The sequence below is a fragment of the Schistocerca gregaria genome, chromosome 3 (assembly GCF_023897955.1).
Source record: "Schistocerca gregaria isolate iqSchGreg1 chromosome 3, iqSchGreg1.2, whole genome shotgun sequence".
NCBI classification, from domain to species: domain Eukaryota; kingdom Metazoa; phylum Arthropoda; class Insecta; order Orthoptera; family Acrididae; genus Schistocerca; species Schistocerca gregaria.
Genome location: NC_064922.1, coordinates 150,491,096 through 150,505,383, shown reverse-complemented (window position 1 = coordinate 150,505,383; position 14,288 = coordinate 150,491,096). Strand labels below are relative to the sequence as shown.

The window sequence follows — 14,288 nt, the reverse complement described above, 5'->3', positions numbered from 1 at the left end:
GCAATGTGTGGTTTTCATGAGCAGTAATGAGGGCAGAAATGACGTTTACATTGATCTCTATTTCTATTTTCTGCACAGGTTCTGGAACTCTCAGAACCAAGGTGATGCAATACGTTTTGGATGTGTGTATGTTTATTTTGCAATACGGACACTGCTTTCAACATATTAATTAAATTTTGGTTAAAATTCACTATTTTCCCACAGGGAATACATATGCCAGCCTTTATTTCAAAACTGGTAATATTTCTAACAATTCTGTTTTTGATAATCGACAGGTGTCTACGAAATCTATTCATATACACTTCTTTTATGAAAATCGGTAAAGGTGTCGTCAAGTTATTAATTTTTCAAGTATACACTTTTCACAAAATATTTAACACGAAAAACTTAAAATCCATACATTGGTCCTTGTGAGCATCTAAATCCTCGCACTCGTCATAATTTTCTCCATTTATGTGTGGTAACGGATTTCCAGTACCTTCAATGGGTTCACATTTTTTAATTGAGATATATTCAGCATTTTAGCTGGTCCCTCTGGCCAGTCATGACGGCCTTTTCCACAATTCTTTGCCCTCCCCACTCCATCCTCCCCCCCCCCCCCCACCTCTGCCTCCCTTCCCCCCGCCACCTCCCAACGGCCAGAGAGCACGGGAAATTCTGATCACGTGTCTTTGGATCATCCTGAACGTCTACTAGTCACAGGATTTCTCATACTTCCAGAATGATCCAGTAGCAGGGGCCAAAAACGCGCCGACATCTAGAGGTGGAACGTCAAAGCTGCCGCCGCTGTGTACAGTTCAGCGCAGTCCCACGTGACCTGTTACCACACCCCTTTCACTGTCCAACACGGCATCGCGCGGCTGTCTGTCACTCGATCCACAACTAACTATGCACTCACAGCCATGACCACTCTCAAAGTTTATGGACACCTTTTTGGGAGCTTTATCGTCCTTTGTCTTCGTGGCAAATTTAGTACTTTTTTGCAGGAAAAATTTTTAAAATTTACATACAAAGTAGCTGTTCCTTGAGGAAATGAACTTTTTGACACTTCATTTACATAGCTAGCAACAGCTACTGGTGAATATTTCAAATTTACCTGAAATCACTAATGAAGATTTTTAGTTACCCTGATCATCTTCAATCAAGTAAATATTCTTCTTCACAACGCGATCCCACGCCAGTTAACTTGACACTCCATTTATCAATTCCTCACTCATTTTTGGCTATGAAAATGCGAACAAAAATTTTCCCTCAAACCAATGACTGATTTTTTTTAATTACCTTGATTACTTTCAAGCAAATGAACCCATTTTTGCAAATCTAGACCTCATGCTCGTCAATTTAATATACCATTTGTCCATTTCTCAAACAGCCAACTGCTTACAGGACAACTAGGGCACTTACATTTCTGACCAGCAGGTAATAGGTTCTAACCAATGCTCTTGCCAAATTTCTTTAATCTTAACGCATTGCTTGTCGGCTCTCTACATAAAAAGGCCCTAATTTTTAATTTTGCGAAACATAGTAATTTTTTATTTAGGAAAATCGTAAAAAGTGAAATTAGGCTGATTGTTAATTACCTACAAAACGGTAACACATTATAAAAATAAATATAATTTATTTGATCAGCACAAATCAAAGACGAAGACGTAACATTTAATTGCAAGTTCAATGTCTCGTTATAGATGAGCCAATCTACAATTAGCTGTACAATCCCCCTCACATCACCTTGTATACATTTCTAGCAGGTGGCCGAATACAACTATCACACATACAGAAAAACAGCTAAATATACAAACAGCGGTGTTTATCAAACCATAGCTTGCCTTTAACAAGCCATAACGTATCGTTTTTTATGTAGCCAATGGCTGTCACTAGCATTAAGGCCTTTACTCCTTTGATGCTAGTGAAACAATTTTCTTCATTGAGTCTTTTGTTTTTTGGTCTTACATATGACAGACATCAGATATCTCGTCAGTGAGTACAGCACAATAGCAGCAACTGTCGCCACAACCAGAATGAAGGCGATGACATCTAGCAACAGCAGCTGGTACCAGCTGAGATCCATAGCAGCGCTCCGCAGGTGCGGAGCTCCCTGGTGCCGTAGTATGTATTCTATCCACCAGATGGCTTGTGGAAGCGACTGTGCCTGGTGCTCACGGTACACTGCTGACAGCTTCTTCATGTTTTCCCGATACCTGTTGACATCGTACGATATCATTAATACATCTTGAGAGTAAATGGACACAATACAGTTCTTTCAAAGTGGTAAGAATGGAGTGCCGTCAAAATCAGGATATTTTGAAAATACTTCACAAAAGTTCATTGCAGCTGAGTCAATATCAGGATCTAAATGAATCTACAGACATATTGACGTGTTTTTAATTAACTTGCCCGAAATAGATCAGTAAAATTATTAGTCATACTACGCAGTTATCCAAGTTATGTAGATTAAATACCGTATTTTGCAACTGCAGTAACGTCTAGTTACGACCAAACGCGTTTTGCTTCGTTTGAAAGCATCTTCAGTGGTCACTGCAACAACACTGGTTTTCGTAAACTTTGGTTTGGTAGGATCATGAACTGTTCTCGTGCTTTAACTTACTGCTGATCACCGAAGAGGCTTTAAAATGAAATGAAACGCTGTCGGTCTCTATTAGACTTTATTGCAATCTATTTAACCTACATCACTTGTGTAACAGCAGCTGGGAAGACAAGAAGGCGAGAAACAAAGATGACAACCTGTATGTGGGTATCAATGAAAAAACTGTCGCGTCAGTCGGTAGATCTGAGAGATTAACATGTACCTATTGACATTGACGTTAAAATATTTTGTGTGATACAAGAACTGCTAAAGACCATTTCGGCTTGGTCCATAATTCTGTAACTTCGTTGTAACAGTCGTGATAATATTTACTGATCTGCCCATCTAATTTCTTACATTCTTCTGTGTCACAATATTTCAGAAACTTCTATTGTCTTCTTGTCTGATCTGTTTAAAGTCAAGGTTTGACTCCCATAAAATACAACACGTAAATACTTTCAGAAAAGACTTCGTAATACTTAAATTTTTATTAGATGATAAAATATTTCTCTTTTCAGAAATTTTTGCTTGATTCTCCTCCCATCGCCGGTTATTTTGCTACCTAAAAAGCCAAACTCGACCACTAATTTGTGTATATTCCCTAATCGAATTCCATCAACATCGCCTCATTTCATTATAGTACATTCCACCACCCTTGTTTTACTTTTGTTGATGTTCATCTCATAACCTCCTTTCAAGACACTATCAGATCCAGTCAACTGATCATCCTACTTTGGTTTCTGACAGAATTATAAATTCATCGGCAAAACCTTAAAGTTTTATTTCTTCTCCCTGAACTTTTAATTGCCTTTATTAATTTCTCCCTGGCATCCTTTACTGGGTTGGACAGAATAATAATTTCACTATGCAGGTTTAATATTTTGTTGAAGTTCTCCTAGGCGAGCTTAGAACAGTTTAGGCTATCACTGCGCCAACAGTTATGTCAACAAGATATACCGTCAATGCAGCGGACTTCGAAACGGGACAGAACTCCAAGCACTCCTGTGCTACATAAAAGGGCAGTGTGAGGTAACAGCATCTAACTTCACTGTCAAGTTCCGGCATGCAGCAGGCAGCGACTTTCATTAAAATGTCCTCGCCTGCACAGGAATTACATAATGTTTACAGGTTGTGATGCAGGAACGACGACGTATGGAAGTTTGAGTCTAGCCAATGGTTCGTGCGTGGTTAGCCAAAGTGGTCAAGGCAACCGCTCGCGTAAAGTGGGAAATCGGGGTTCGAATTCCGGTCCGGAACACATTTTCACTGTCGTCATTCTCTTATACAGCATATGGTTGTTCGTGTTGGCAACACCGAATAAATTTCATGTATTTCAAAACAGCTGTAGTCGCTGCAGTTCCTGTTCCTTTAGACATTCGTCACTGCCCGAAGGAACATTGGGCCATTCTTCTTAACAACAGAAGCAGTGCAATGTCGCACAAAATCAAACTTAGACAGAAAGGACCGAGCTCAGCGGCCCAGAACCGTTGCTTAAATTACCACAGCGAGACAAGGAGCGCTAACAGGACGGATAAATGAGGAGAAATGCGCTCATACATTCAGAGCCACTACATCATACGTGTGGTCTGGATCCGTTAAATAGACTTTTGGAGCTCAAAAATACCTTCTATCATGTTGTCATTCTGTCCACATCGCTAGAACCAGAGATAATGACAGACTATTGAGCTTCAGTGAAATAACGACATGCTGATCGATTATGATCAGCCTGCTACTTGCCTGCTGACTCCAACACTGAGGGCCAGCCAACCCGTCGCATACCACAGCCGTGGTCTGCCACTTCTGCCTACGGGATCATCGTGGATGAGAACACTGGAGAGCCGCCAGGTCTCCTCCAGTATTGGGCCATCACAAACGACCTGCAAACCGCCTTCTTTGCACAGATCTGGCGAGGCGCCTCGAACCAACCTCTTGGGCGACTCGCGAGGATTGGCTGCAGTCTTGGTCGATTTGTGGTGGGTGACCAGGGTGTAGCAAGTCTTCGCGACAACCAGCATCCTGGACCACAATGAGCAGTCTCCACCTAAGCGCACAATGGGTTGTCTTTGAGGGCACTGAGGTGGCAGCTATACTTGCTCATCGCAAAAGCTCTGGCCGGACAGCACCTTCCTCGACCCATCACCGATGCCAGCACAGCATGTGGTCGTGACACTGACCTGTTGCAGTGACGTCACAATGTGATGAGGCGTCAGCACTCCTTCACAGGACGTGCACATTCACCTGGACGCTGATGGCAGCTCTGAAGACCTTTGTAAACTCTGCTCGATGAGTAAATGTTATTTCTTATGTTTCTGTATCACTGACGCCTTTGGGCTTGCACTGAACCACTAACCCTCACTCCATGTTCGACCTACTGACAAAACGCGACCTCACCATTATGACGCCGCAATATCGAAGGCAGCAACAACTCTTTGCTCAATGTACAGACTGAAGAACACAGGAGATACAAGCTGCGACATCGTTGCGAAAAAACACAGTGACCCGTATATGTAATAAGTTTCCTTTTATTTACGTCTGTGGTCACAATCTTTTCTGTTTAACAGATTACCGGTTTCGGTCTTTTATGAGACAGATCTTATGATGGTCATTAAAGACCGAAACCGGTAATCTGTTAAACAGAAAAGATTGTGACCATAGACGTAAATTAAAGGAAACTTAACACAGGAGATAGGCTAGAAACCTCTCTCACTTTCTTCTCAGTTATCGCCCTCCCCCTCCCCCCCTTTCCTGTTCTTCCCTCTTACAACTGAAGTGTCGTTTCTATTCAGTCTATTGATAATCTTTCACTCCTTTTATTTCATCCCCACTGCCTTCAAAATTTCAAAGAGTGTGTTCCAATCAATATTGTCAAAACCGTTCTCTAAAACAACAAATTCTGTAAATGTTAATTGCCTTACTTCAGCCTACCTTCTAAGATAAATCTTAGGTCAATATTGCCTCGTTTATTCCCTCGTCTGCCTCATATAACTTGCATACCAGTTAGAATAGATTCGTCATGGCTGGCTCTCTCTCTAGGATTTCAATAAATCAGAGTAACTGTGGTCTGCTTTAGGTGCCTTGTTCTGTCTTAGGTCCTTCAATGATCTCTGAAGATCTTCTCGCTTTATCACATCTGTCTCTTCATTTTCATCTACTTCCTCCTAGCTTTCGACAATATTGTTCTAAAGCTTCTTTCCTTTGTATTACTCCTCACCTTTTAACCTTTTCATTTTTGCTTAGTACTCGCTGGGTATATAGATTTTTGATATTTATGACGTTGCATCTCTTTTCTTCACATTTACTAATTTATGTTATACGTGGGTCTATCTTTCCCAGGGTCATGCACGTGTCTGTAGGTTTCCATATCCTCTAGCGACCGCTGCTTACCAATTTAACACTTACTGTCAATCTCATTTGTTAGATGCCTTCATCCATTTTTGCCCACTTCATTTGCTGCGTATTTATATTTTCTCCATTTGTAATTTTAATTCATTATCTCGTGTACTGTCAAACAATTTCTACTGGTCCTTGTCTTTATGCCTAGTAGTTGGTCTGCTGTCATCAGTATTACATCCCTCAAAGCTACCTATTCGTCTTCTATTACGTTCACTTTTCTTGTTTGAGGCAAAAGTTGTGTAGAGCTTTCTTTGAAATTCCTAACAACTTCTGATTCTTTACAGGTTCCACTCCGTCATTTATTAGTTTCCTGTAGTTTACTCACTTTTAATCTGCAATTCACATTCAACAAATTGTGAACATGCACCATATACGACTATGCTCCTAGATACACTCCCGGAAATTGAAATAAGAACACCGTGAATTCATTGTCCCAGGAAGGGGAAACTTTATTGACACATTCCTGGGGTCAGATACATCACATGATCACACTGACAGAACCACAGGCACATAGACACAGGCAACAGAGCATGCACAATGTCGGCTCTAGTACAGTGTACATCCACCTTTCGCAGCAATGCAGGCTGCTATTCTCCCATGGAGACGATCGTAGAGATGCTGGATGTAGTCCTGTGGAACGGCTTGCCATGCCATTTCCACCTGGCGCCTCAGTTGGACCAGCGTTCGTGCTGGACGTGCAGACCGCGTCAGACGACGCTTCATCCAGTCCCAAACATGCTCAATGGGGGACAGATCCGGAGATCTTGCTGGCCAGGTTAGTTGACTTACACCTTCTAGAGCACGTTGGGTGGCACGGGATACATGCGGACGTGCATTGTCCTGTTGGAACAGCAAGTTCCCTTGCCGGTCTAGGAATGGTAGAACGATGGGTTCGATGACGGTTTGGATGTACCGTGCACTATTCAGTGTCCCCTCGACGATCACCAGAGGTATACGGCCAGTGTAGGAGATCGCTCCCCACACCATGATGCCGGGTGTTGGCCCTGTGTGCCTCGGTCGTATGCAGTCCTGATTGTGGCGCTCACCTGCACGGCGCCAAACACGCATACGACCATCATTGGCACCAAGGCAGAAGCGACTCTCATCGCTGAAGACGACACGTCTCCATTCGTCCGTCCATTCACGCCTGTCGCGACACCACTGGAGGCGGGCTGCACGATGTTGGGGCGTGAGCGGAAGACGGCCTAACGGTGTGCGGGACCGTAGCCCAGCTTCATGGAGACGGTTGCGAATGGTCATCGCCGATACCCTAGGAGCAACAGTGTCCCTAATTTACTGGGAAGTGGCGGTGCGGTCCCCTACGGCACTGCGTAGGATCCTACGGTCTTGGCGTTCATCTGTGCGTCGCTGCGGTCCGGTCCCAGGTCGACGGGCACGTGCACCTTCCGCCGACCACTGGCGACAACATCGATGTACTGTGGAGACCTCACGCTCCACGTGTTGAGCAATTCGGCGGTACATCCACCCGGCCTCCCGCATGCCCACTATACGCCCTCGCTCAACGTCCGTCAACTGCACATACGGTTCACGTCCACGCTGTCGCGGCACGCTACCAGTGTTAAAGACTGCGATGGAGCTCCGTATGCCACGGCAAACTGGCTGACACTGACGGCGACGGTGCACAAATGCTGCGCAGCTAGCGCCATTCGACGTCCAACACCGCGGTTCCTGGTGTGTCCGCTGTGCCGTGCGTGTGATCATTGCTTGTACAGCCCTCTCGCAGTGTCCGGAGCAAGTATGGTGGGTCTGACACACCGGTGTCAATGTGTTCTTTTTTCCATTTCCAGGAGTGTATGTTCTACCGTTCCAAATCTGCTTGTTATTCTTACAAGTGACTCGATCTATTAAATTGTGCTCTGTGCGAAATTCATTCCTTCGCGCTAATTAACTACTGTTTTCCGTCTCTTGCATTCTCTTCTATTCAGTTCACACCCCCTATCACAATTGAATTCTTGTCTCCCTCATATCTGTTGAATCTCAATACACATTTTGTTTCGATATTCCATCTTGTACGGAACTAAAATATATCTTCTTGTACTAGTGTTATTCTCTTTGTGTCTGTCTGTCCTACGATAACGACGTTTATAGTAGTTCATCCGCAATCCTATTTTCTTGTTTATTATTAGACCTACTACGGCATTAACCCTATTTGGTTTTGTACTAATAATACTGATCTCACCTGACCTAGCACCCATAGAACGCCAGCAGATACAAATACGGGACTCCGCGAAATGTACCCAATAAAATTCGATCATCAAATAATGAAACAGTAGAGCGACATGTCCTCAGAACATGTAGGCCCTTTCAGCTCTTCGTAGTACCAACACAGTACGCGCATAATGACTAATGCTACAAGGCCAAACAGGTCTCTTTCTCAAACTGTTGCCCTTGTAACTTTTGAAAACGCTGCTACCCTTCTCCAGGAACCATACAGAGTGAGTTCGATAAGTAATGCGACCAATTTTTTCTGACGCAACGGTACACCACAGCGTGTTGTAACAGGCTGTGATAAGTGGAGGGGGGTTTTAGCTTCAAAACGCTCTGTTTATCATTCGGCTGCGAGCTGCCGGAGAGTCAGGACGTGCGTTTCCGTCAACCCCGTTTTGAGTTTATGTAACACGGCACAATGGATCATTCTATAGAGCAACGGTACGCTTTCAAATTTTGCGTTAAACTTGGGAAGTCCGCCACCGAAACGTTTACTTCAGCATGCCTTTGGGAATGATAGCTTGTCCAAATCACAAGTTTTGCGATGGCACAAGTCGTTGATGGAGGCTCGAGAGGAGAACACGACGAACCTCGCAGTGCACGGCCATCAACAGCACGAGTCGACGAAAATGTGACGCGTGTGCGCGATTGCTTGAACTCTGACAGACGGCTCAGCCTTCAATTGATAGCACAAACTCTAAACATGTCAAAAACAACCGTTTTCCGCATTGTGGCCGAAGATTTGAACATGAGGAAGGTGTGTGCCAAACTCGTCCCAAGAGTGTTGACCGACTAACAAAAGCACATGCGAGTGTTTCAGTGCCGAGAAATGTTGGAAATGTGTTAAAATGATCCTCATTTTTTAAACTCAGTTATCACTGAGGCAACAAGGCAGAGTTCAGAGTGGCACACCCCATCGTTGCCCCATCCCAAGAAAGCTCGGTTGAGCAAGTCCAGGATCAAAATCATGCTCATTGTCTTCTTTGACGCCAGAGGCATTCTCCACCACTAATCCGTACCTACTGGGACTACAGTAAACTGAGATTTCTATTTAGAAGTGCTCAAAAGACTAAAAAGGACGGTCTCGCACTGCCGAAGCGACATCAGTGACACGTGGAAAGTTCACCACAACAGCGCGAAGCCACAGTGCCTTCATTGTCAGCGACATCCTGGCCAGAACCAAGAACCCATTGGTTCCCCAGCCTCCCTACAGTACTGACCTGGCTCCCGCCGACTTGGTTTTGTTTCCTCGGTTAAAAGGAGTCATGAAAGGAAAACAATGGGACACGATTGAAAGCATCCAGGCTCATGTTACATCAGCTCTAAAGAACATTCCGGAAAAGGCATTCCAGGATGGTTTCCAGGCATGGAAAGACAGCCTCCAGAAGTGTAGCGACGCAAGAGGGTGCTATTTTGAAAATGTTTGATTATTTAAGAACATATTCAATAAACGATTTTTTATGAATTTGGTTGCATTACTTATGGAATGCACCTTGTATGTTAGTCTGACGTCTGTATTGGTATACCTCCGATGTGGTTGCATTTAATGTGTAGATATTTGTGTTGCTTAGGCACTGAAGCCGATTAACTGGTGCAAGGTCTTTATCTTTCGATAATGTCTCACGTCAGAGAAACACTGACTTGACAAAAGCCAGGAGATACCTCCTAACATGATGTAGGACCTCCTTTTGCGCGTCGTAGGGGAGCAGCTCGTCGTAGCATGGACTCAACAAGTCGACGGAAGTCCCCAGCAGGAATAGTGAGCCATGCTGCCTTTAAATCACCCATAACTGCGATTAAGCCCCACAGTCATTCGATGGGATTCATGTCGAGCGATCTGGATGGCAAATTTCGGTCGAATTGTCCAGAACGTTCTACAAATCAGTGGCAAACAATTGAGGCCCGGTGACATGGCGCACAGTCATCCATAAAAATTGGATTCAAATGGTCTCCAAGTAGCCGAACATAACCATTTGCTGTCAGTGATCAGTTCATTGCTTTTAAACGCAGCCTACACCGTCCTGCACAGTGCCTCGTTAACAACTTGGGTCCGTGGCTTCGTGGGGTCTGCGCCACACTCGAACCCTACCGTCAACGGTTAACAACTGAAATTGGGCCTCGTCTGCCTAGGCCACGGTTTCCCAGTCCTCTAGGGTCCACCCGATTGGTCACGAGTCCAGGAGGGGCGCTGCTGGCGCCGTCGTGCTGTTAGCAAAGGCACTCGCGTCGGTCGTCTGCCGCCACAGCCCATCAACGCCAAGTTTCGCCGCACTATCGTAAGTGATACGATAGTTCTACGTCCCACCTTGATTTCTGCGTTTATTCGGCATAGTGCTGCTTGTCTGGTAGCACTGAAAACTCTGTGGAAAAGTCGCTGCTCTCGGTCGTTGAGTTCAGCCTGAAATTTGCTATTTTCAGCAAACTCTTGACACTGTGGATCTCGGAATATTGAATTGCCCAGCGTTTTCCGAACTGGAATGTCCCATGTGTCCAGCTCCAACTGGCTTTGCGCGTTCAGTGTCTGTTAATTCCCATCCTGCACGCACAATGAAGTCGGAAACACTTTCGGATGAATCATGTGGGTACAAACGACAGTTCCGCCAATGCACTGCCCTTTTTTATCTTGTGTACCCGATACTGGTGCCACCTGTATATGTGCAGATCGCCATTCCATGACTTTTGTCACCCCACTTTACGTCCATCTGCAGATTAAGCATTTATAGTACTGGCCATTAAACTGCTACACCAAGAAGAAATACAGATGATAAACGGGTATTCACTGGACAAATATATTATACTAGAACTGACATGTGACTATAATTTCACGCAATCTGGGAGCATACATCCTGAGAAATCAGTACTCAGAACAACCACGTCTGACTGTAATAACGGCCTTGATACGCCTGGGCCTTGGATGGCGTGTACAGGTACAGCTACCCATGCAGCTTCAACACGATAACACAGTTCATTAAGAGTAGTGACTGGCGTATTGTGACGAGCTAGTTGCTCAGCCACAATTAACCAGTCTTTTTCAATTGGTGAGAGATCTGGAGAATATGCTGGCCAGGGCAGCAGTCGAACATTTTCTGTATCCAGAAGGCCCGTACAGGACCTGCAACATGCGGTCGCCCATCATCCTGCTGAAATGTAGGGTTTCGCAGGGATCGAATGAAGGGTAGAGCCACGGGTTGTAACACATCGGAAATGTAACGTCCATTGTTCAAAGTGCCGTCAATGGGAACAACGGGTGACCGAGACGTGTTACCAATGGTACCCCATACCATCACGCCGGGTGATACGCCAGTATGGCGATGACCAATACACACTTCCAATGTGCGTCCACCGCGATGTCGCCAAACACGGATGCGACCATCGTAATGCTGTGAACAGAACCTGGATTCATCCGAAAAAATGACGTTTTGCCATTCGTGCACCCAGGTTAGTCGTTGAGTACACCATCACAGGCGTTCCTGTCTGTGATGCAGCGTCAAGGGTAACCGCAGCCACGGCCTCCGACCTGATAGTTCATGCTGCTGCAAACGTCGTCGAACTGTTCATTGTTGTCTTGCAAACGTCCCCATCTGTTGACTCAGGGATTGAGACGTGGATGCACGATCCGTTATAGCCATGCGAATAAGATGCCTGTCATCTCCACTCCTAGTGATATGAGGCCGTTGGGATCCAGTACGGCGTTCCGTATTACCCTCCTGAATCCACCGATTCCACTTTCTGCTAACAGTCATTGGATCTCGACCAACGCGAGCAGCAATGTCGCGATACGATAAACCGCAATCGCGATAGGCTACAATCCGTCCTTTATCAAAGTCAGAAACATGATGTTACGCATTTCTCCTCCTTGCACGGGGCATCACAGTAACGTTTCACCAGGCAATTCCGGCCAACTGCCGTTTGTGTACGAGAAATAGGTTGGAAACTTTTCTCATGTCAGCACGTTGTAGGTCTCGCCACCGGCGCCAACTCTGTGTGAATGCTCTGAAAAGCTAATCATTTGCATATCACAGCATCTTCTTCCTGTCGGTTAAATTTCGCGTCTGTAGCACGTCATCATCGTGGTGTAGCAATTTTAGTAGCCAGTAGTGGATTACAATCTTCATAAAGTGTATTAGTTTGGTAGGTAAGTGTGAAACAGTAAGGTCAGTCACAATACGAGAGCAAGGTTCAAAATTTGATCTTTAACTGTGAAAGCTAAATTGCAGTAAGAAGAACGTTAGACTAAACACAGAGAGAGAAATATGTTTTCCGAGAAGATTTAAAGCTATTAGGAACTTGATAAGACATGAAATTTATAAATAGAAGCATTAGGAAGCAAACTAACAAAAACTGAAAATACGCAGTGGTTTGACAGCTCATCAGGAAGCATTTAGCCTTAGAATAAGTGTCAACTCCAACATGATACACAGATGCTTCAACGAATACACAACGGAATGGATAAAAGACAGAACAGGACGAAGTACAAGCCGGCGAATTGAAGGAAATAATGTAACTTTAACAGTCATAGTGAGACTAAACGGAATATTCGAAACCAGACTAGTTAAGTGATGCAATTAAACAGGTTTCACTAGTAAGTGAGCAACAGAGAAAGAGTTCACTAATTTCTATCTTACAGAAAAAAATTCTTATTTGGTGTTTTTCTGTTAGGTAATCGTAAAATAAATATGATCGTAATGCAGTTTATCCGATGCATTTCATGGTATAACTAACTACACTCCTGGAAATTGAAATAAGAACACCGTGAATTCATTGTCCCAGGAAGGGGAAACTTTATTGACACATTCCTGGGGTCAGATACATCACATGATCACACTGACAGAACCACAGGCACAAGACACAGGCAACAGAGCATGCACAATGTCGGCACTAGTACAGTATATATCCACCTTTCGCAGCAATGCAGGCTGCTATTCTCCCATGGAGACGATCGTAGAGATGCTGGATGTAGTCCTGTGGAACGGCTTGCCATGCCATTTCCACCTGGCGCCTCAGTTGGACCAGCGTTCGTGCTGGACGTGCAGACCGCGTGAGACGACGCTTCATCCAGTCCCAAACATGCTCAATGGGGGACAGATCCGGAGATCTTGCTGGCCAGGGTAGTTTACTTACACCTTCTAGAGCACGTTGTGTGGCACGGGATACATGCGGTCGTGCATTGTCCTGTTGGAACAGCAAGTTCCCTTGCCGGTCTAGGAATGGTAGAACGATGGGTTCGATGACGGTTTGGATGTACCGTGCACTATTTAGTGTCCCCTCGACGATCACCAGAGGTGTACAGCCAGTGTAGGAGATCGCTCCCCACACCATGATGCCGGGTGTTGGCCCTGTGTGCCTCGGTCTTATGCAGTCCTGATTGTGGCGCTCACCTGCACGGCGCCAAATACGCATACGACTATCATTGGCACCAAGGCAGAAGCGACTCTCATCGCTGAAGATGACACGTCTCCATTCGTCCGTCCATTCACGCCTGTCGCGACACCACTGGAGGCGGGCTGCACGATGTTGGGGCGTGAGCGGAAGACGGCCTAACGGTGTGCGGGACCGTAGCCCAGCTTCATGGAGACGGTTGCGAATGGTCCTCGCCGATACCCCAGGAGCAACAGTGTCCCTAATTTGCTGGGAAGTGGCGGTGCGGTCCCCTACGGCACTGCGTAGGATCCTACGGTCTTGGCGTGCATCCGTGCGTCGCTCCGGTCCGGTCCCAGGTCGACGGGCACGTGCACCTTCCGCCGACCACTGGCGACAACATCGATGTACTGTGGAGACCTCACGCCCCACGTGTTGAGCAATTCGGCGGTACGTCCACCCGGCCTCCCGCATGCCCACTATACGCCCTCGCTCAAAGTCCGTCAACTGCACATACGGTTCACGTCCACGCTGTCGCGGCATGCTACCAGTGTTAAAGACTGCGATGGAGCTCCGTATGCCACGGCAAACTGGCTGACACTGACGGCGGCGGTGCACAAATGCTGCGCAGCTAGCGCCATTCGACGGCCAACACCGCGGTTCCTGGTGTGTCCGCTGTGGCGTGCGTGTGATCATTGCTTGTACAGCCCTCTCGCAGTGTCCG

The 14,288-nt window shown here is 45.7% G+C and overlaps 1 protein-coding gene across 1 annotated transcript in view; it reads right to left on the bottom strand.

Moving 5' to 3' along the window:
• Positions 1-1,635: 1,635 nt before the first annotated feature.
• LOC126354284 (UDP-glucosyltransferase 2-like) overlaps positions 1,636-14,288 on the bottom strand; it is a 44,081-nt gene continuing 31,428 nt past the window's right edge. Inside the window, exon 7 of the mRNA XM_050003827.1 lies at positions 1,636-2,198. Within this exon, the coding sequence (XP_049859784.1) occupies positions 1,922-2,198 (277 nt within the window). The 3' untranslated portion in view covers positions 1,636-1,921. The remainder of the gene's footprint in view (positions 2,199-14,288) is intronic.